Source organism: Phoca vitulina, unplaced genomic scaffold, assembly GCF_004348235.1.
Source record: "Phoca vitulina isolate PV1807 unplaced genomic scaffold, GSC_HSeal_1.0 scaffold2, whole genome shotgun sequence".
Classification (NCBI taxonomy): Eukaryota; Metazoa; Chordata; class Mammalia; order Carnivora; family Phocidae; genus Phoca; species Phoca vitulina.
This window is the reverse complement of record NW_022589705.1, coordinates 32,230,377-32,251,700: the sequence shown is the minus strand read 5'-3', so window position 1 is coordinate 32,251,700 and position 21,324 is coordinate 32,230,377. Positions and strand designations below refer to the sequence as shown.

Below are 21,324 nucleotides of genomic sequence, written 5' to 3'. Positions count from 1 at the left end.
AATGTAAATATCATTGCTGTTAACACATTTTTTTCTGTGAGAACACTTAACAATGTGATGACAGAATAAGCACCAAAACTTTAAAAAATGTGTATATATTGTAAAAGTAATAGATGTTCATTGCACAAAATTTGGAAAAGGCAGAGAAATAAAAAGAAACAACCAAAAAACCTATCATCTCACCATTCAGAGACAGCCTTTTTAAAAAAAAAAATATTTCAATATATTTTTCCGTGCATGTTATCATAGTTGAGCTATAGTGAATGTATAGTTTGTACTCAGCTTTTTACACTTGAATGATAACAAGCATGCAAACATCATTCTAATGGCTTATTTGCAAATATATCAAAAAGTATTTTGCCATTCTTCTATTGCTAAATGTTCAGGACATTCCTTTTTCTTTTTCTTTTTTTGCTATTATAAATAACTGTAATAAACATAAACATTTTGTGCGTAAAACTTTTTCTGCATTTGAAATTATTTTTTCAGGACAGATTCCCAGAAGTAGAATTACTGGGACGAAGGGTATGAACATTTTTAAGTCTCTCCATAAATATTGCCAGAGTGCTTTTCAAAAAGATTGTAACATTTTACACTCCTTCTAGCAGTGTGAGAGTGACTGTGTAGTCACACGGTCTAGCATTAGATATTCTTATTTTTAAAATCATTACTAATAGGCAGTAAATGATATTTTATAATTTTAAGTCTCATCTTTGGTTATTAGATTTTTTTAATGCTTTATAGACATTTGGTGGGTTTTAGGTGTGTGTGTATCTGAATTATTAGTTCATGTCCTTTGCCCATTTATCTGTTGTAATTTAGTTTCTCTTACTGATTTAATTCTCTATACCTAGGGTATTAAAATCTGGTATAGTTTTTATAAACATTAACACAACAATCTCAAAAATAGAAATCAAAGTTTAATAAAAGGTGCTGGCTCAACATCACATGCCTTCATTATAGTAAAAATATTGTAATGAATGACATTAATCGTGAGTTGAATTAAAAGAATTAAAGCAAAGTTGATGCCCATTTCTATTAGTGAAACAAAGTGCTATTCTTTTTATGCTAGTCTCCCTTTAAAAACACATAAAGAAAAAAAATCTCTATATTATAGTATATTTTACCTAATAATTTGAAAATTAAATAGTTTGTAAAGCTAAAATTTTTTTAAAAATTTGGAGTATGGGGAGTGGTGAGGGTAATTTGAGGGCAGAACAAAAGATGTGGCAAGAACTCAATTCTTCTCTCCATGATTGAGTTGGGTTTTTTTTCCCCATAATCTTTTGTGCCAACTGACATTGATCATAATTGATAACAAACTTTATATAAACATGTTAATATTTTATTTTTATTTTCTTATAAATACTGCTAGTTCTTAATTTTGGCAAGTTTAGTATGAGAGAAAAAAACAATTAAAAATAACCTTAGGATTGTACATTTGGGTTGTAGTGTACTTTCATGTACGTCATTTCCTTTTATTTGATAAAATGTGACCTGATATATTTTGTTCATTTTTTATTCTATCCTGAATACCTAGCTGCTCAGCAACTGCTCTTTAACAAATTTCATATGCTTGTAGATCATTTTGAAATCATCTGTGACTTCATTCTCTTCTGAGTAGATTAAGTAATAAATGATATTTTCTGCTGTTTATCTTAGGGCTACAATAAGGCAGTGGATTGGTGGGCATTAGGCGTGTTAATCTATGAAATGGCAGCGGGCTACCCCCCATTCTTTGCAGACCAACCAATTCAGATTTATGAAAAGATTGTTTCTGGAAAGGTAAGTAATACATTTTATTATTCCTCTGTCATTCATAATTTCTATAATGAGTAAGCTTTGTAGAATGACACCATTTAATGTCATGAGAATATTACCCTAAGTTGGGAAAAATACAAAAATATCCATAGTTGCTACCTTTGTATCTAGTGTTCATTTAAGATAACAAAATAAATATTAAATCATTGAAGTTTCTTATTTCTTTGTATCTCAGCCAGATTCACACTCGTGTGAAAGCTGACCTTCTGATCCGTGAACTTAAAATTTATAATATCACCTATTCAGAAGGTTCCCTGAATGTTCCTAATGTAGTAATTTATCTTTTTTACCGAGATCCAAATTTAAATCATGGATGCTGCATAGCTGGACTATAAGAACAAGACACCAATAGAATGAGTCTTATCCAGCCACGTAGAATCCACATATCAACACAGTATTGTTCCATATCACACAGTGCAGATGTAGTCTACAGGGATCACAAGATTTTCAGTTATCCTTTACTTCATTTAATGGGGAAAGTTTTATTTTATGGCAGTATTCACAAATTAGGGGACTAACTAAAGAACTTATACTTCAGCAATGTCAAAAATAAAAAATAAATACTTCTTACAGATAACTAAGCTAGCTGTTGAAAGATTTACACTAAGGTAATACAGAAAGGCAGAATAGAATATTTAAGTAATTAAGTATCACTGCTGTCAGGGAAATCCAAATCAAAACCTCAATGAGATACCACCTCACACCAGTCAGAATGGCTAAAATTAACAAGTCAGGAAACGACAGATGTTGGCGGGGATGTGGAGAAAGGGGAACCCTCCTACACTGTTGGTGGGAATGCAAGCTGGTGCGGCCACTCTGGAAAACAGTATGGAGGTTCCTCAAAAAGTTGAAAATAGAGCTGCCCTACGACCCAGCAATTGCACTACTGGGTATTTACCCCAAAGATACAAATGTAGTGATCCGAAGGGGTACGTGCACCCCGATGTTTATAGCAGCAATGTCCACAATAGCGAAACTATGGAAAGAGCCAAGATGCCCATCGACAGATGAATGGATAAAAAAGATGTGGTATATATACACAATGGAATATTATGCAGCCATCAAAAGGAATGAACTCTTGCCATTTGCCATGACGTGGATGGAACTGGAAGGTATTATGCTGAGCGAAATAAGTCAATCAGAGAAAGACATGTATCATATGATCTCACTGATATGAGGAATTCTTAATCTCAGGAAACAAACTGAAGGTTGCTGGAGCAGTGGGGGTGGGAGGGATGGGGTGGCTGGGTGATAGATATTGGGGAGGGTATGTGCTATGGTGAGTGCTGTGAATTGTGTAAGACTGATGAATCACAGACCTGTACCTCTGAAACAAATAATACATTATATGTTAAAAAAAAAAAAGAAGATAGTAGGAAGGGAGAAATGAAGGGGGATAAATCAGTGTGGGAGACGAACCATGAGAGACTATGGACTCTGAGGAACAAACTGAGGGTTCTAGAGGGGAAGGGGGTAGGGGGATGGGCTAGCCTGGTGATGGGTATTAAAGAGGGCATGTACTGAATGGAGCACTGGGTGTTATACGCAAACAATGAATCATGGAACATTACATCAAAAACTAATGATGTAATGTATGGTGATTAACATAATGAAATTAAAAATAAATAAAAATAAATAAATTTAGTAAAAAAAAAAAGGTATCACTGCTGTCCTTGTTACATTTGTAGATCTCTAGGCCTCAGGTTTCTTACCCTTGTTAATTGTTTTCACCCAGGAGAATATTAAAGTCCCTGTAAAAGAACTTTTGAGATAAATATCAAGAAAAATTAGTAGACAAGCCAGGTATTTATTTTTTAAGAATTTGAAAAGTGATTATGTAAAATCCCAAGAAAGAATAAGAACCAAAGATGACATGAAGAATGTTGAGAGAACTAAAATACTTTAAAATCACTGAATGAGAGAAGCATACAGTAGTCCACCCTTATCTGCAGTTCCAGTGGCCTGCAGTCAACTACGGTCCAGAGCAGGTGATTGTCCTTCTGAGGTATCATCAGAAGGTCAGTAATAGCCTCCCACTACGTCATACACCAACATCATTCACCTCACTTCCTGTCCTCACGTAGGCCTGGTATCATGTCACGTCATCACAAGAGGGTGAGAGACATACAATAAGATCGTTTGATAGGGGGACAGACCCATGTAACTTTTATTACAGCAGCATAGTGTTACAGTTGTTCATTGTTGTTAGTCTCTTATTGTGCCTAATTCATAAATTATGCATTATCAGAAGTAGGTTTACATGGGAAAAGACAGCCAAAATTAAGAATGCAGAAATTACACTAATAGTTCCAAATAATTTAATTATAGATCATTACAAAGTTCCTGAATCTTTACTACATTGCTTTTATTTATCCTTAACTTTACAAAAGGAATAAAACTGTCTGACAAGGATGCCATCATAACTAAATTTCACTTACTTAGAAAAATTGCTTTATTTAAAATGAATGTATCTTCATTTGTATGAATTGGCCTTCATTGGCCAATCATTACATTGTCTAAAAATTTTTTTAACTGCTTATGAATATGTTTTTATTTCACATCAAACTTTAATAGTGAGGATACAATATTAACTTAATATTTAAATCTGCATATAGTCTAAAATCATAACTGTTTAAATCTGAGTCACCTTAACAACACCTTAGCAACATAAAATTTTATCTTATCACAGATATTTTTCTTCACTTATTTAAAAATAGGAGAGGATGTTTGGTGTACTATTGTTTTTAACTAAGGGTGCCAGATTATCTCTTCCCATATTGGATATAAAGTTATTTTCATCCCTTTTCCCTTTTGCTGCTAAAGTAGAACTCATGAAAGCAGAATATTGCCATTAAGTGATCTCTAGGATCTGTTTTATGTGAACATAAAGTCATATGCACCATTCCCAATAAAACCATCTGTTTCAACACTCAAATCCAAACTAGGATGTATCTCTGTCTACCTTACAAAAGTATTATTATCTCTCTAGCTAGTAAATAAAAGCCAAATTGGAGACTAATATTTAAATTTTTTAATTACTCGAGTCATTAAAAATCAAATTATGGTCTTACAAATCCTGTATTTCTATTTAAAATCTTTAATGGTTTGAATGATATATCATTTAAAAACCAATGTTTCAATGAGAATTATTTTTTCTGATTTTTTAAAAGTATGTTATTTTATGCAACATTTTATATTGATTACATTTTTCCATTCTGAAACCATGTTACAAAGATTATAGGTGTCAGTAACATCAAAGTTAAAATAAAATGTATTTAATGAAGTGATTAATTCACTGAAATACATACATTTGAAAATTAGATTGTTAAGTACTTTCTCTATTACAATATTTTAACTGAGGTTGGTATTTTTAAATGCACAGAAAGATGATCAATCAGCTTGTTAGATTCTCTCCTACACATATTTTGCCTTTAAAAAAGGAGGAGGTGGTATTTTAAATGTCAAATTATTCATGCAATATCAAGGTTCAGGTTTAGAAATGCATAGTTGACAGAAAAGTCTTACAATTTTCGCAGTATATTTGCCATATCCTAGCAATATATATGCTGAGTTTCTGTATATAGTCTTTAAATTTCATACTTCAGTGCCATATACTCCATGACAAGTATCAGTTATGGTTTCTACAGCAACTCTATCTGGTTGCATTACTCTTGGAAATATAAAAGTTGATACTGTGTTCAAAAATGATACTTGCAAATAAGGCAGTCAAGTAACAGCTGTTGTGGAAACCATAACTTTATAGTCCTTGACTTATATAATTAAAAAAAATTCTGAGCTTCATTATATATAAAGTAAATATCATTCCATTTTTAGTGAGCACCAAAAATGTACAAGGAGACACTATACAAAATATAAAGTTGTAAACATACATATATATAGAATGATCAAAGAAGCAGTTCATTTTTTCCTCAAGGGAAATTCACATTCACATGAAGGGTAATTGATTAGCGGTTAACTGGCTATTCCTTTTTTTGTCATGGGTCCTTAGAACCAATCCCAGGTTAGGTGATTCACTAGGAAGACTCACAAACTTCAGCATATAGTAATACTCAAGAAATGAATATCTTCTATTGTAACAAGTACCTTCATTATAAGGTACCTTATAACAAAAAGATATAAAGTAAAATCAGCAAAAGGAAAGGCTCATGGGGCAGTCTCTTGAGGAAACTAGGCAAAGTTTTCAAGAGTCTTCTCCCAGTTGAGTTACAAGGGATGAACTTAATTCTTTCAGCAACAAATTGTTATCTACCAGGGAAGCTCATTAGAGACTCAGAGCCCAAGGTTTTATTGGGATCACATATACACCTTCTACTTAGTGCATACCTGCATCCCAAACTCACAGAGCAAAATAGATATTCAGCATAAGCCATATTGTTTGTACAAACAATCTAGGTACAGTGAACCACTCATATTATTTAGGGAAAGTTTCATATCAGTGTGAGGAACTGTTACCATGCCACTTCCCAGATAACCTGCCCAGGGCTAAACTTGCAAGCAGGCCTTCCTTAAGGGTAACAGTCCCAAACCTGCTACATTATCTCTTTTCTGCACAGATTCTATTTCCTAATTAATATACACATATGCAGAAATACCACTACACTTTTTCTAAGATGCCATTGTTAATGCTTTTGGGGAAATTTAAATGCCATTTTCTATTTGTCTATGGCTATAGTTAAAGAAACTTAGAGAACTTGGTAGTCATTTCCATAAAATTCAAAAGCAGCTTTACAATGCCTAAAACCCAGGCCATTTCTTAACACTTTGCTGTGGTCATTCAAAATTCTTCTTAATACTTTCTTTGAGACAGTCCTTACTCTAGTGGTCTTTTGGGCAAATGATGGCAACTTGTTTTGCAGTGGAGGGAATGAGGATCGGGTGGGTAATGGTCCTCTGTAACTACCACTCTTTCTGCATAGGTAAGAGAACAGACCAGAGAGCCCACAGTTGTAGTACTAATATTTAATAAGTATTTTTTAAATGTACTAGTTCTTTTTATATATAGGATCCAGGCTGATTAAAGTTGCTTCAGGTCCTATGAAGCAGTGTGGAGGTTGGCACCATATCTATAGAAAGCCTAATGTATGAAAGTTGTTATGCCTTTTGAAAAATTTACTAATAAATATGCTCATTTTTGCTAGATAAATTTGTTACTGGGATATAGATTTCTTAGAACTGTACCTAATTTAGAAAGGTAAATTTTTTTCTTTTTTTTTTAATTTAAATTCAATTAGCCAACATATGGTACATCATTAGTTTCAGATGCAGAAAGGTAATTTTTAAAAATTTATTCCAACATGCTTGTGGACAGAAGTTAATAGATTATTGCTTGTTGGCTGTGTGCAAACTCTTTGAGTCATTTAAGCCAGTAAATTTTATCCCAACGCATAAAAAGTACTGTTACTAGTTAAGCCATCTCCCTGTCATTTGCAGAAGAATAGCAGTAAAAATTTTCCCTTCTTCAGTCAGAGATCAACTTTGTAATTCTGTGATTAAATTGAATGTAGACAAATTTGATTTTGGTCTTATTTTATTTCTAAAACTAAAAAAAAAGGTAAAGTGGTTAGTGAATTTAAATCACCCAGTATGGATATGGTAACAACATGATCTGATTTGCTTTGTGGATGTAACTTCCTCTTAATTTTTAGAAAATATTAATCTTTCCTAAAACCAAAATGTATAAGACTTTATAAGCAGAACCAATATTCTATCAAGTTTGCATAATTCAGAGTGAATTTTGTAATTGGTTTAACATATTACATAATGTAATTTGATGAAGTTGTTTAAAATATCAGGTATATTTACAATACTGTCTTTCTAAAATAGGGTCATAGTTTTCCTTTTTCTCCTTCACTCTGCCAAATTTAAGTACCATTAGAAAAGAAGAAAGTGCTTTTCTGTAAATTAACAGGTAGAGCATAAGAAGGAACTTCTTGCATTCTCCAAATGACTTTTCTAGCACAGACTGTCCTTGAGTAGTCTAGATATCTAGTGATAGATATTGCTGTCTTCCAAGTTCCTTCTTTGATTCAAAATGCACCTTATCATTAAAATATTCTAACAGAAAGGTTGAAAAAAATTAAAAATGTATTGATTAGTGCCTTGTGTCAGTTTCATAAAAATTACCTAATTTCTTTTCGTACCTGGGGGGATGAAGTATACTTTCATCATTTTATAGATGAGGTAACTGAGACTCAGAAAGGTGGAAGAGTTTGCCCGAAAGCATAGAGCATGTATGTGACTGGAGTTGGGACTGAAACCCAGGTATTCTTTCTACGAAAATGAAAGGCTGGTAGAATTTTTGAGATGGTTAAGAATGTTCAGTTTTATTTAGTTTAACTCCCTTATCCTATATGTAGGTAAATCAAGATTCAGAATTGCCCAAAGATGAAAGGTAGTTTGTGGCAAAGCCAGAAACAGAATCTAATTCAGTGGTTCATTTATTATCTCTACCCTTGGCTTCAGTGACTCTTCACAATCTTAGCTTTATTCCTGCATTACTAATCTTTCCTTATCAACCTCCTTGCCTTGGTCCTCTTCTCTTCTCTGCACTTTGTCCATTGGTGGTCTCATCCAGTTTCATGACTTTAAATGCCAACTGACGATTTCCACATTCACTTGTTCGGTCCATACCTGACTCTTGGGTTGCAGACCCTTGTAGCCAACTTCCTACCTGAGATCTCCACTCAGGTATCTAATAAATATCTTAAACTAAATCTGTCCAAAACTAACAGACTTTTGTTTTCCCTAGCAAATCTGTTCTTCCCACTGCTCTTTCCATCTCAGTTGATGGCAACACCATCCTTTCAGTTACTCAGGCCAAGACACCCTGGAGTCTTCACTCTGTATATAATGCACAGGAAAACCATTTTGGCTCTATCTTTATCTATCTTTAGAATATACACAGAATTCAACCACTTCTTACCACCACTTACTGCTGTCTTCTGAATCACTAGACTGGTTCTTTAAAAATGTTAAATTAGATCCTGTTACTCCTTCCAGAACCTTGCAATGATTCCCCATTTTCTTCAGAGTAAAAATCAGAGACCTTACAGTGCAAGAGTTTGTGAGGATGACAACATTTTGCTAAATTACTATCTATCATTTCTCTTCCTCACTAGAATGTAAACTCTGTGAAGGTAGGACTCTGTCTTATTTTGTTTACTACTATGTCCTAAGCACTATGTGCCTAGCACATAGGTGTTCGATCCATTATTTGTCAAATTTGAATTATTGCATTCATTTAATATTCATTGAGTTCATATTATATGTCAGACCAGTGCTGGATACAGCGATTAGTTATGGTCTCTGCCTTCATGAAGCTTTCAAGAAGTGGACACTCACTCTCAGATACTGACTCAGTTGGTCTTCTGTGTATTCCAAACATCTGTATTTTTTAAATTATCACAGACTATTTTGAAACACAGTGTATGTCAAAAGCTTGTTCTGTATGTCTATACCTCATACCTGTAGAAATAGATTTATTCTCAAGAATATATCATTAGGAAATTCAGCAGTAACTTAGTCCCTAAAGGTTGTTAAATAATCCTAGCCAGGAAATAATTAGGGGGAAAAGACCAAATAAACACTCTAGGAAGTGTATATTGTGCAAACACCTCTTTCATGTTAATGCCAGTTTCCAGTGATCTTATCTCTCAGATCTAATGGTTTAATGGATCTAGACTTTTTCTTTTCCCTATCTGGCTCTTTTTCAACTACTTTCACATTGTTTGCCCAATAATGGACTGGCAGAAAGACGTAGAAGTCAGGAGGATTAAGTTATTTTCCCAACAATGAAACTGAGTTGGTAGTGTCACTGGAGCTTGGGTTCCTTATCTTAAAATGAAGGTTTGGACTAAATTAAACTAAAACTCCCTTTGCTCCAATATTTTAGGATTCTGATTTCAATTTCTACAGCAGTTATAATTAATAATAGTAATAGAAATAATACTCTTCTTAATATAATTTTGAAGGAAAAATTAGTCATTCTTCCCATTATAGAAATCTTTGGTGTTTCCAAGTTAATGTACCATAAAGAAAAGTCTTGCATCTAAAACATAATTGTGTTTAAGTCATTTTCTGGTTTTTGCTAATTTCAGTTTGATGAATCAACATGGCTCTTTGGAAAGTCAAATCAACAAAGAAACTACATTTCTGATTACATTTCAGAACAAACAGAAAAAATACTTTCATAATGATTCCCATTATTTCTCCTTCAGTATACTTAAAGGATCTGACATAGTCTCATTAACATGCTTACTATGTGAGTGTGGGCTACCTAACAGAATCTCTGGGGAAGAAGAGAGGGTGTGATGTGGAGGTGAAGAGGATATGCCTATCATATGATAAGGTTTCCAAATGACTCTGATATCTACCATCACAACCCCCCAGCCACAACTCCTCATTTGAGAATCACTCTTCTTAAGATTACAAAGATATACACACACCTTAACTAATCCAATACCAACACTTCATCTGCATTCCAAAATAAAGAACTACTCTATTTAGGTGTGTATATTCTTTAAGCATTCTATTGCACATTACCTGAATTCAAAAGATAATTTATATGTGGTACATTATTGTCTACTGTTCTGAACATCATGAAGGGGAACATAACTGGCACATTACATTGAACAGTTCATGCAGACTCTATTCCAAACAAAGATAGCTCTACTTCAAATAAGTTACTTCTTTGGAATCTAAGCAAAGTTGGAATATAACCACTGTATAAATAAATCATGTTATTTTTAGACAGTATGCCTTTTGAGTACAGCATATTCTGTAGTTTCTACTCCAACTAGGATAAATGAGGAAGTGTGCAGCAAGTATTTTTAAGATGAAAATTTCAGTCTTTTGGAAGTGTCCTGACAATAACTATTTTCAGGTTATTGAATCATGAGAACAGTATAGAATAATTAAGAGTGTATACTCTGAAGTCAGAGTACCTGGTTTGGAATTATAGCTCTCTTACCACTTATTAGCTCTATAATCTCAGGCAAATAACTTAATCTGTGTAAGTTTCAATTGCATCACCTGTAAAATGGAGATCAAATCATGTTTACCGTAATGTTAATTTTGGGTTTTATGAGCCAGTGCGCATAAAGTTTAGCACAGTGATGAACTTCTAATAAGCCATTATATAAATAAAACTTTACTTTTAGAATTAAAAACTAAAGATAGTGGCAATTCACATGTTTTTTTTTTTTTTAGAACATAAACCCTCTTATAATCTGTGATAATACAGGCTTTGCAAAAATGAGGCTTTTAGTTGCTAATTTATATGAGTTGACCCCAAATCCTGTTCAGTTATTAGCTATTCGACCTTCAATTAGTCTTTGGTTGTTGGACACAAATATTAGTTTTCCTCTAGTATGATGATTTTAGTTTATTTACATTAAAATTTTTTTCATCTGTCACTAACAGAAAAAATAAAACTTTTGCACAAAGCAGTGAATAGAGTTGCAAAGAGTGTTTCTCAAGTTTTCATGCACATATGAAAGAATCACTTGGAGATAAAAACCTTAGAATTTCAGACCCAATGCCCCCATCATTTGAAGTAAGCCCCAGGAATCAGCATTTTTATCCCTCCACTCTCCCAGTTGATTCTGATGAAAGTGGGTCCTAGGAACACACTTTGAGAAGCATTTATGTACAAAATAGCATAAGTAGCAGTTAGAAGACTATAGTTATGAATCTGGCTTTGCCTGCTAATGATTTAACTTATACTTTGACAATATGAGAATGTGCATCATGTTGAGCTTTTTGAAAGTCAGAATATAAATTAAGGAGTTCTATATATTTGAAGACTGTGTAATAAAGAACAAAATTCATGAGCCTAGGAATCATGACTAGATGTTTAGTCCCAACTCTGTCACTTTGTAGTCTAATGATTGGGTAAGTTATACAATGTCTGTGGATCCTAGTTTCTCCATCTTTAGAATAGAATTAATACCATATTCACCAAGTATATCATAGCTCATTGCTATATATCCAGCGTGAGAGCAGTGTAGTACATAGTAGGTCTCAATAACTGTTAACTGGACAAACAACATTATTTGAAATGATGTAATAAATTCTGGGAATAACAAACAAAAGTGGCACAGCACCCTCCCTCCAGAAGCTCATGGTCTGGGGGAAAGAGACATACACAGATATTGCAGCATACCTAAATGAAGATCAACTGAGGCAATGTCATGACGCGCAATAGGAGTCAGAAGGTGATGGTGGCACTTGGAGAGAACCACGGTAAGAACGCAAAGAGCTCTGAAAGGGATCTGTTAACCCTTTAAAGCATTTTCTTCAGAGGTCTCTGCCCTGTTGGAAGTTGAGGCCATGCTAACGTATGTTTGACCACATGGTGTGTTGGTACAGGTCCGATTCCCATCGCACTTCAGTTCAGATCTCAAGGACCTTCTAAGGAACCTGCTACAGGTGGATTTGACGAAGCGGTTTGGAAACCTGAAGAATGGTGTGAGTGATATAAAAACTCACAAGTGGTTTGCCACCACAGATTGGATTGCTATTTACCAGAGGAAGGTGAGCCGTTTCTTTAATTTAAAAGCTTTTACAAGTTGGTATTTAAATTATAACAGAGATATTTTCAGCTTAACACATGATTTTAATTTTTTTTACCTTTGAATTATTCCTATGCAGGACTTAAGGGACCTTTCCAGCCCACAACTTAAAAATGAGTTTTCTCCCTGATAAAAGAGAAAGCATATTCTATTTTGACCATCAACCTGAAATGTTTTCAGTGTCAAATTTTTCCTACCCATGCCTCTTATTCTTTACAATATCATGGTAATTAAACAGTAGACAGTGTCCCAAAGGTTTGCATTTCGACACTGGTATGAAGCCACATTAGAAAGACAACATATAAAGAAATGTAGTCTCCCACCCGGAATTGGCACAAGCTAGATTTAATAACATTTAATAGCTAGATTCATCAGATATTTTTCAGTCTTTGTCGCTTCACCTTTCTATCAAATTGAGACATTTAAGTAAAGATTTTGCTGTGCAGAATTACCTTTATCTCTCCTTTGCTTCTTAAATGCCCGGTTAAAGATAATTTGTATTTATAAAGTGTTTACATCTTGAATATATTTTTTCTCTTTTTTTTTTCATAAAACCAAAACTCCTAATGTTTCAGAGACTTGCCATATTGCTCTGCAGCACGAGTGAATTTCCTTAGGAAAAAAATGTAAATGCTGTAATTGAATATTAATAGCACAGTTTTCTGAGTTTATATCTTTTAGAAAAAATTCTAAAAACAAAGATTAAAAGAATTTAATAATGCAGCAAAGACCAAAACAATGTGAGTGCAGTAGTCTCTGCATCTCATAAGATAGGTTCAGAAACTCCCTAGCCATTAAATCATGAAACAGCCCTTAGCATCATTACCTCAGCTGGATGTGTTGTATAGCCAAGAGCAATTCTATTTGGGTGACTTAGTGAATCTGTGTTTTCTTTTAGTGCTTTTTGATCTGACTTCTTTTTTGTTGATGCTTCATAATTAGCTAATTATTCTCTCAGCATTTGTTGAATGAATAATCCTTATTTGGCCCCTTATTTGAAATTCCACCTTTATGGAATGCTAATTTATTATATATTTATATATTTCAGTCTGTTCCTGAACTTTATTTTTATGAGTTCCTTTTGTCTATTCTTGTACTGTACACTTTACCGTTTTATATAGCTTTATGGTGTTTTTTTAATTTTCAAAATATATATTTGATCTGTGGAATTCCTTTAAATATTCATGGAAAAGAATACATAATTCAGATTTTTTATAGTTTTATTGTATGAAAATACACAAAACAAAATTTGCTATCCTGGCCATTTGTAAGTGTACAGTTCAGTGGCATTAAGTACATTCACACTGTTCTGTCGCCATCACCACCATCCCTCTCCAGAATTCTTTCATCTTGCAAAATTAGAACTCTGTACCCATTAAACAATAACTCCCTGTTTTATTAGTCTTTCCAAATACTTATATTGTATTTGGGGCTCTTAATTGGGATAACAGTATATTAATTAGAAGAGAATCAAAATCTTGAAAATTCCTCATAATGAACATGTTATATTTCTACATTTATTCAAATATTTTCTGTCATTCGGTAAAGTCTTAGAGAGCCCTGCCCCATATAGGTCCAATTTCTTTCTTAAAGAACCAAAATCTCTACTTCACTATGAATGGAACCTTTATGGAACCTAATTTAAAATAATAATAATAAATTCCTCAAAAAACTAAAGTTATTCCTTAAATTTATACATTGATTGCTATTGCAAATGCATTTGCTTTCCCATTATAGTGGAATATAGGGGGAAACATAATTTCTATGTTTGTGTTGTAACTGGCCACCTTACTAAATTCTGTTGTTGATTTCCGTAGGTTTTTCAGTGATTCCCTTGCATTTTATTGATAAATAATTACAGTGGGCAGAGATATCATTTGCCTCTACTTTTTCAATATTTATATCTTTTATTTCCATTTTGCTCTATTGTATATGCTAGAATGTCTAAAATAATATTTTTAAAGAGTAGGACTGTTGAGCTGTATTGTCTTATTCCTGTTTTGAATGGGAATGCCTTTCATGTTTTAGCTCCAAATATGAAGTTAGCTGTTTGCCTTGGATAAATATCCTTGATCAGGCTAAGAAAATATCAAAAAAAGACAACAAAAAACATACCAAAAAAAGAATATCCTTGATTCCTAGTTTATTGTGCTTTATCTTCTTTGACATATTAGCATGATGAATTATATCAATGAGATATCCTCACATTCCTGAACACCATTTAATCTTGAGGTATTATTATTATAATACCTGCAAAATATTATTTAAAATACGCAAAATCAATTTGCTAAAATTTTATTTAGGATCTTTGCTTCTATAGTCATAAGTTTTACTGACCTGCAGTTTTTGTTTTTCCGGAGTTGATTCCATGTCTTTTTATTCCTTGGGAAACTTGAGGAAATAAGAATTAACTTGGAAATTTTAACAAACTAATTTTTCTTTGGGTATTGGTCTCTAAATTTTTGCCTCTTCTTCAGTCAATTTCAGAAATTTATATTTTCTTATAAAATCATCCATACCCCCTATTATTATCACTGTTTATATGATCTTTATTGTCATATTTGTGTTAATTAATGCTATATTTAGATATATTTATTAGATTTGCTTGAGGTTTACCCATTTTATTAGTATTTTAAAGATGATAATATTTTTAATCTTTTCATATTTATATTTAAAAAGAAAAATTTCTGCTGTTAGCATTTACTAATCAACCCATATTGTGTATTATATTTTTACAATTTTTTTTTTTTTAAAAAAAAAGCTTTTATTTATTTATTTGAGAGAGAGTGAGCGAGAGAGAAGGAGCACAAGGAGGGTGAGGGGGAGAGGGAGAAGCAGGCTCTCCGCTGAGCAGGGAGCCTGATGCGGGGCTGGAACCCAGGACCCCAGGATCATGACCTGAGCCAAAGGCAGACACTTAACCGACTGAGCCACCCAGGCGCCCCTACAATTATTCTTAAAGTGGGATAAAACTGAACTACTACTGCTCATTTAGAGTCTGTGTGCTTTCCAGAGGGCTTGACTTACCTTAGGTAGTGAACAGCTTATCTGCCAAGTAGCACCCTATAGCAAACAGGTTGTAGTATTGGACAGATTGGTCAACCGCAAATCTTGACTATCAAATGGACTTGGAGATCCCTGGGTAATTTACAAGTAGAAATAATTCAGTACTTCAGTATAGCCATTTGTTTTAACATCATCTCAATTATAACTATGCACAGCAATACAAAAATGATAATTTGAATAGTTTTCATAGTCTTTGTTATTCTCTGACCAAGTGCTCACGAGCAATGAAATAGTCCAAGGCATCTAGCAGAGAGACACCAAACGGAAGAAAGAGGCCTGGACAACTCAAACTGTGCAATCATTGTACATGTAGAGATGATCCCAACAGGTGTGATCCGAAACTGCTGCCTGGCTAGATGTGAGACGGCTGTCTGCACAGCTGATTCCTCTGCAAGGTGCAGAACAGCAGTCCCCAGAGCATGCACATGAGGCAACCAGCTGGCAAACTAAAAGATGATATTAGACTTCCCAGTCCTACATACTTTTTACCTTATTCTTTTTAAATGTCTTGTTTGTGTATATATCTTATACTAACATAGTTGTGTGAGTAAATAATTTATAAATAATTCCACATATGTTGGTGATATATACTCAAAAATGTTCTACTAAAAGGCATATAAATCAAAAAACTTTGGAGACCACTGATTTAGATATTAGAAAGAGCTCTGTATCAGAAGTGGGGAATCATGAGCCACCTGGGTGAACAACCGACTCTTGGTTTCGGCTCAGGTCGTGATCTGAGGGTTGTGAGATCAAGTCCCACATCGGGCTCTGCGCTCAGCATGGAATCTGCTTGAGATTCTCTCTCTCTCCCTCTGCCCCTCCCCCTGCTTGCTCTAGCTCTATCTCTCTCTTTCAAATAATTTTTTTAAAAAGGGAGGAACTGATAAAGGAAAATCTAGAATTCTGTAACCTGAAGTGCCAACATTTTGATGCCAATAGTTAATTATCCTAGAAATCTCTTAAGAATCATACCATTCCTTGAATGAAAATGTTGAGATTAATAGCAAACCTATTGTTTGCTGCTTTTTGTAATGCTGTTATCATTTAGGGACTTAAAGGCATTTAAAGATGCTACCAGGGGCGCCTGGGTGGCTCAGTCGTTAAGCGTCTGCCTTCGGCTCAGGTCATGATCCCGGGATCCTGGGATCGAGTCCCGCATCGGGCTCCCTGCTCAGCAGGAAGCCTGCTTCTCCCTCTCCCATTCTCCCTGCTTGTGTTCCTTCTCTGTCCGTGTCTCTCTCTGTCAAATAAATAAAATCTCCAAAAAAAATTTAAATAGATGCTACCATATAGTAATAGTGGGAATTTATTTTCCTTAGTGTTTAGAAACTCCCAGGCATTCGTTTTTCCTCTTTATTATTCCAATACATGTGTTCCCCTCCCACACACCACCACCACACAGTTAACTCAAGTCTTAACACTGTCTACCTGGAGATAGCATCAGACTCCATAGGTTGAGGGCTCAGTCCTCTAAGAGTGCCCCCCACCCACCTTCACTTCAGACATTCATCACAAGTCTAGTCACCTGTGCTTTTGACTAAGAAGCTATAGATCAGAGGTTCCCACAAACCCCTCCTGGGTTTCGATTACTTTGATAGAGCGGCTCACAACTCAGAAACTTTACTTACTATTACCAGTTTATTATAAAAGAATGTAACTCAGGAACAGCCAGATGGAAGAGATGCATAGGACATGTATGTGGAAGGGGCTCAGAGCTTCCTGCTGTGTCTTCAGGCACACCACTCTCCCCAAATCCCCATTTGTTCATCAACCTGGAAGCTCTCTAAACCCCATCCTTTTGAAGTTTTATGCCTTCATTACGTAGGCATGATTGTTTAAATCATTGGCCATTGGCGACTGAGCTTAGCCTCTAGCCCCTCTTGTCTCCTGGAGGTCAGGGGGTAAGACTGAAAGTTCTGAGTGTCTAACCAGCGCCCATCCTTAGGTTGGCTAGGGGCTTTCCAAAAGTCACCTCATTAACATAACAGTTATGAAATCCAAGAGTTTAAAGAGTTCTGTGCTGGGGACTAGGACGAAGACCAAATTTATTATAATCATAATATCATATCACACTTAGGTTTCCTTCTCAATTACAGGTTGAAGCACCATTCATACCAAAGTTCAGAGGCTCTGGAGATACCAGCAACTTTGATGACTATGAAGAAGAAGATATCCGCGTCTCTATAACAGAAAAATGTGCAAAAGAATTTTGTGAATTTTAAAGCTGAGCAACAAGATAACATCAGAGCTTACACTCAGTCTTTGCACTCTGTTGAGAGATACGGTGGAGCTGAGACCGTCCTTGTTGAAGCAGTTACCTAGTTCCGTCATTCCAGCGACTGAGTGAGGTCTTTATTGCCATCCGTGTGTGCGCTCTGCATCCACCTATGTAACAAGGCACCGCTAAGCAAAGCATTATCTGTGCCATAACACACAACTAGACACTTTCCTGCTTCCCTTTGGTTTGTCTTTCTCCTCCCCTACATCCATTTCTTCCTTTTTTCATTTTCATCAGTTTTTCTCCAAACAGTGCTCCATTTTATTTTGTTGGTGTTTCAGATGGGCAGTGTTATGGCTCTGTGATATTTGAAAGGAAGGATGAGTGTTGCCTTCGGTAGTTCTTGCCATTATTTTTGTTGGTCAGTGGCTTGAGGATATACTTCCAATAACTGTTTTTACTTTGAGTAGCTCAGAGTCAGTTTTGCCAAAACTTTTGACAATTTTTGAAGACAGAATGTCTTATCAACAAGGCAGTTTATACAAAACAAAACAATAACTTTCCTAGAATTCACTGTTCTGGCAAGACACTTGGGCAGACTAACATAGAGTAGCTAGACCCAGCAATTTGGATTCCTAGAGATCAGAGGCTCTATTTCCCTTCACTACCTTTTGTATCATCTTCCCCTCGAGTAATTAAGTGACCAGCTGTGCAGTGTGACAAATGTGTCTCATTCACAGGAAAAACTGATGCTATGGATCATTGCTTGGTACCAGCCTTTATGTAGGTATTAGAGCTAGCTCTAAGATTTCTAAACCTTCACTCCTCCATAAGGGTTTTAGCCAGTATTTTAACAGAACGTGACTGATGAAGAAAGTGACAATTTTTTTAGTTTCTCAAATAGTCCTCATGGTAAGCTTTTTAAAGGAAAAGAAATGAACTAAAAACATTAATGCGGACAAATACTTCGCTGAGTCAAACAAATGGCTTGATACTTGTAAACGGTATAGAGATGTTCTTATTTATATGAGGTTTTTGTTTGTTTGTTTTGCTTTGCTTTGTTTTGTCACAGTTAAGAACAAAAGGAATTATTGCCAGGTTATTCCGGTATAATCTATATGTCAGCCTGAGGTGGAGGCGCTGTGGAAGCTTCGGCTTTCATCCTGTGCCTCATCAACGAGGAAAAGGGACGAAGTTTTTAAAACTGCCACAGTTGTATTTTAATTTTGAGGTGTGATATTTTTAGACATGTCAGAATTTCAAGCCTCTTTTCTTTCAGGAAACAGAATGTATGATCATGCAGATACAATTTTAGTATTTGAGTTTAATTTTTTTATACTTCCTTGCCAACAAAATTGCTGTCACGTGGAAATTTCAAGCACTTTTGCACATTTAGTTCAATGTTTGTTGAGAATCCATGGCTTACCTCCGTTTTTTAAATATTTTTTTCCTTGCTTTTAAATTTTGCCATCTGATTTTATCTCCGTGTGTCAGTGACCTATCTTAAAACAACACACCGAAAGAGTCGAAAATAAACTGTGTTCATTTTTTATGATCAATTTACATGCATATAAGTTGTTTTTAATCAAACCGATCTTAGTGTAGATAAGCATTCTATTTGCTTCATTATTGGTGCAGGTCACTGACTCTACTTCTTTTCCTCTGTACCCTTGTAAAACCTTTGAAGACATTTAAAAAAGCCTGTCTGGAATATTCTCTGCATCAATCTGTACATCTTTTGGTTGTCAAGTGTTTTTGCATGGTTATGTCATTTAAAAGCTGATACTGATTTCAGTTGGTCCACCTATATTTAAAATGTGCAACAAAAATATGAAATACTTCGCTGTATCAAGTTTTATGTGACAAAAATATATCATCATGTTAATAAATTTAAAACATCACTTGTATAAAATATTTTAATTAGTTTTTGGCCCAAGAACATGCTGATCATTGTATTCTATGTGTATGCTACAAATTCTATGGTAGCTTTATTGTATATTATTGTAAAATTATTTTAATAAATCATGGGGATGACAATTTGATTATTACATTTTAGTTTTCAGCAATTAAAAAGATTTCTGTAAGTTCTAAAAAAAAAATGTTTTAAATAAAATTACTATTGCCCTGCACAACTTGCTGTAAACTCTGCCTAGGTAGATCACCCCTAGGCGTACATTGGTTTTGAGGGCTATTTCGCCATGCCCATTTTACTCTCCATTTAAAGGACATGAGCAAGCTTTCAGATATGTCAAGGGAGTCTATTTCCAGCCAATCAAGTACACTGGATTAGAATATCTTAAAGTTATATAAAACTCACAGTTTTAGCCACAATTTAGCCAAGAACAAGATAAAAACTTGAATAAGAAATAAGTGGAATGAATCAGTATTTAACCTCAGATTACATTATTTGAAACAGAAGAAATTACATTTTTACTCAGTAAATAATAAGGAGATGGCATTGCAGAGGAAGGACCCCCTGATTCGAAGTCAAAGACATCTGGGTCTCAGGCTGGTCTGTCACAGTCAGCATGACCTTGGCCTTAGCTCTTCAAAATGAGTTCCATTAGGCAGTTTCTAAGGTCTTTTCTAATTTTCACATGTCATGACAAGTTTCTTTTTATTTGACAGTTTGAAGGGATAATGTGCTTTGAAGTAAGTCTTGGTAAGGCGATATTTTAGGGCCTTCCTTCTCTTTCTTCTCCTTATCTCTTACAGGGTTCTTACAGTTTTTTTGAATATCATGAGGACCTCATGTCTGTTTTGATTCCTTCCTCCTTCACTGATGCTAAATATCCAATTGATATCAAACTGTCAACCTACCAAAAAAAGATATTGTGGCTTGTGGGTATTGCTGTCTTGTTTTTGATATGTTCTTGTATTGACTGCCCATTGGCCTGAAAATACTCATCGTAAGCCTAAAAAAACAAAAACAACAAAAAAATTTTTTTTCTTTCCCACTGACTGTTTTATCTGCTTGTTGTAAGACTCAAATGAAATAATGTATGTGAAAGCACCTTGTAAACTGTAACCTATCAATGTAAAATGTTAAGGTGTGTTGTTATTTCATTAATTAATTCTTTGTTTAGAATGGAATTTCCTATGCACTACTGTAGCTAGGAAATGCTGAAAACAACTGTGTTTTTTAATTAATCATAACAGCAAAATTAAAGTATCTTCAAAGGATAAAACAGTATATTAAGTCTTGTGTTCTATCTGGTGCCTTTATCTCCTGATTCCTTCTCTGCAGGTACTACAGATGCTTATAGATTCCAGTTTGTATGTGTTGGGTTGGTCTGTGGTGGTGGGAACAGAGTAATAGGGGAGAAACGTCCACCAATCAGGTCCAGCTCAGTGTATATTAAGAAACTACTAGATTCATTCCATAGTTTCTAAAAAGTGTTTCTACTTCTTCCTCATGCCATTAGTCCAAATTACTCTTAACAGAATGTTGAAAATATTCATATTTAAATGATTGACACTGCAAGAGACGTCATCCTTGTATTGGAACAATAAACTATGAATTTTTACTTCCTTCTTTCAGAAGTGTTGAGTTCACATTACATCTTATGATTCCAGCCAGGTTGATTAGTGTGTGTTTCTACACTTGTCCTTGAACTCAAGAAA

General features: G+C 34.5%; 1 protein-coding gene across 6 annotated transcripts in view; it reads left to right on the top strand.

Annotated features, from left to right (window-relative positions):
* Positions 1-20,893, top strand: part of PRKACB (protein kinase cAMP-activated catalytic subunit beta) — a 118,672-nt gene extending 97,779 nt beyond the window's left edge. For all 6 annotated transcript variants that reach the window (XM_032424975.1, XM_032424958.1, XM_032424983.1 and 3 more), the window contains 3 exons: positions 1,663-1,785; positions 12,211-12,375; positions 17,579-20,893. In XM_032424975.1, coding sequence (XP_032280866.1) covers positions 1,663-1,785; positions 12,211-12,375; positions 17,579-17,704 — 414 coding nt within the window. In that variant the 3' untranslated portion in view covers positions 17,705-20,893. The remainder of the gene's footprint in view (positions 1-1,662; positions 1,786-12,210; positions 12,376-17,578) is intronic.
* The last annotated feature ends 431 nt before the right edge of the window (positions 20,894-21,324 follow it).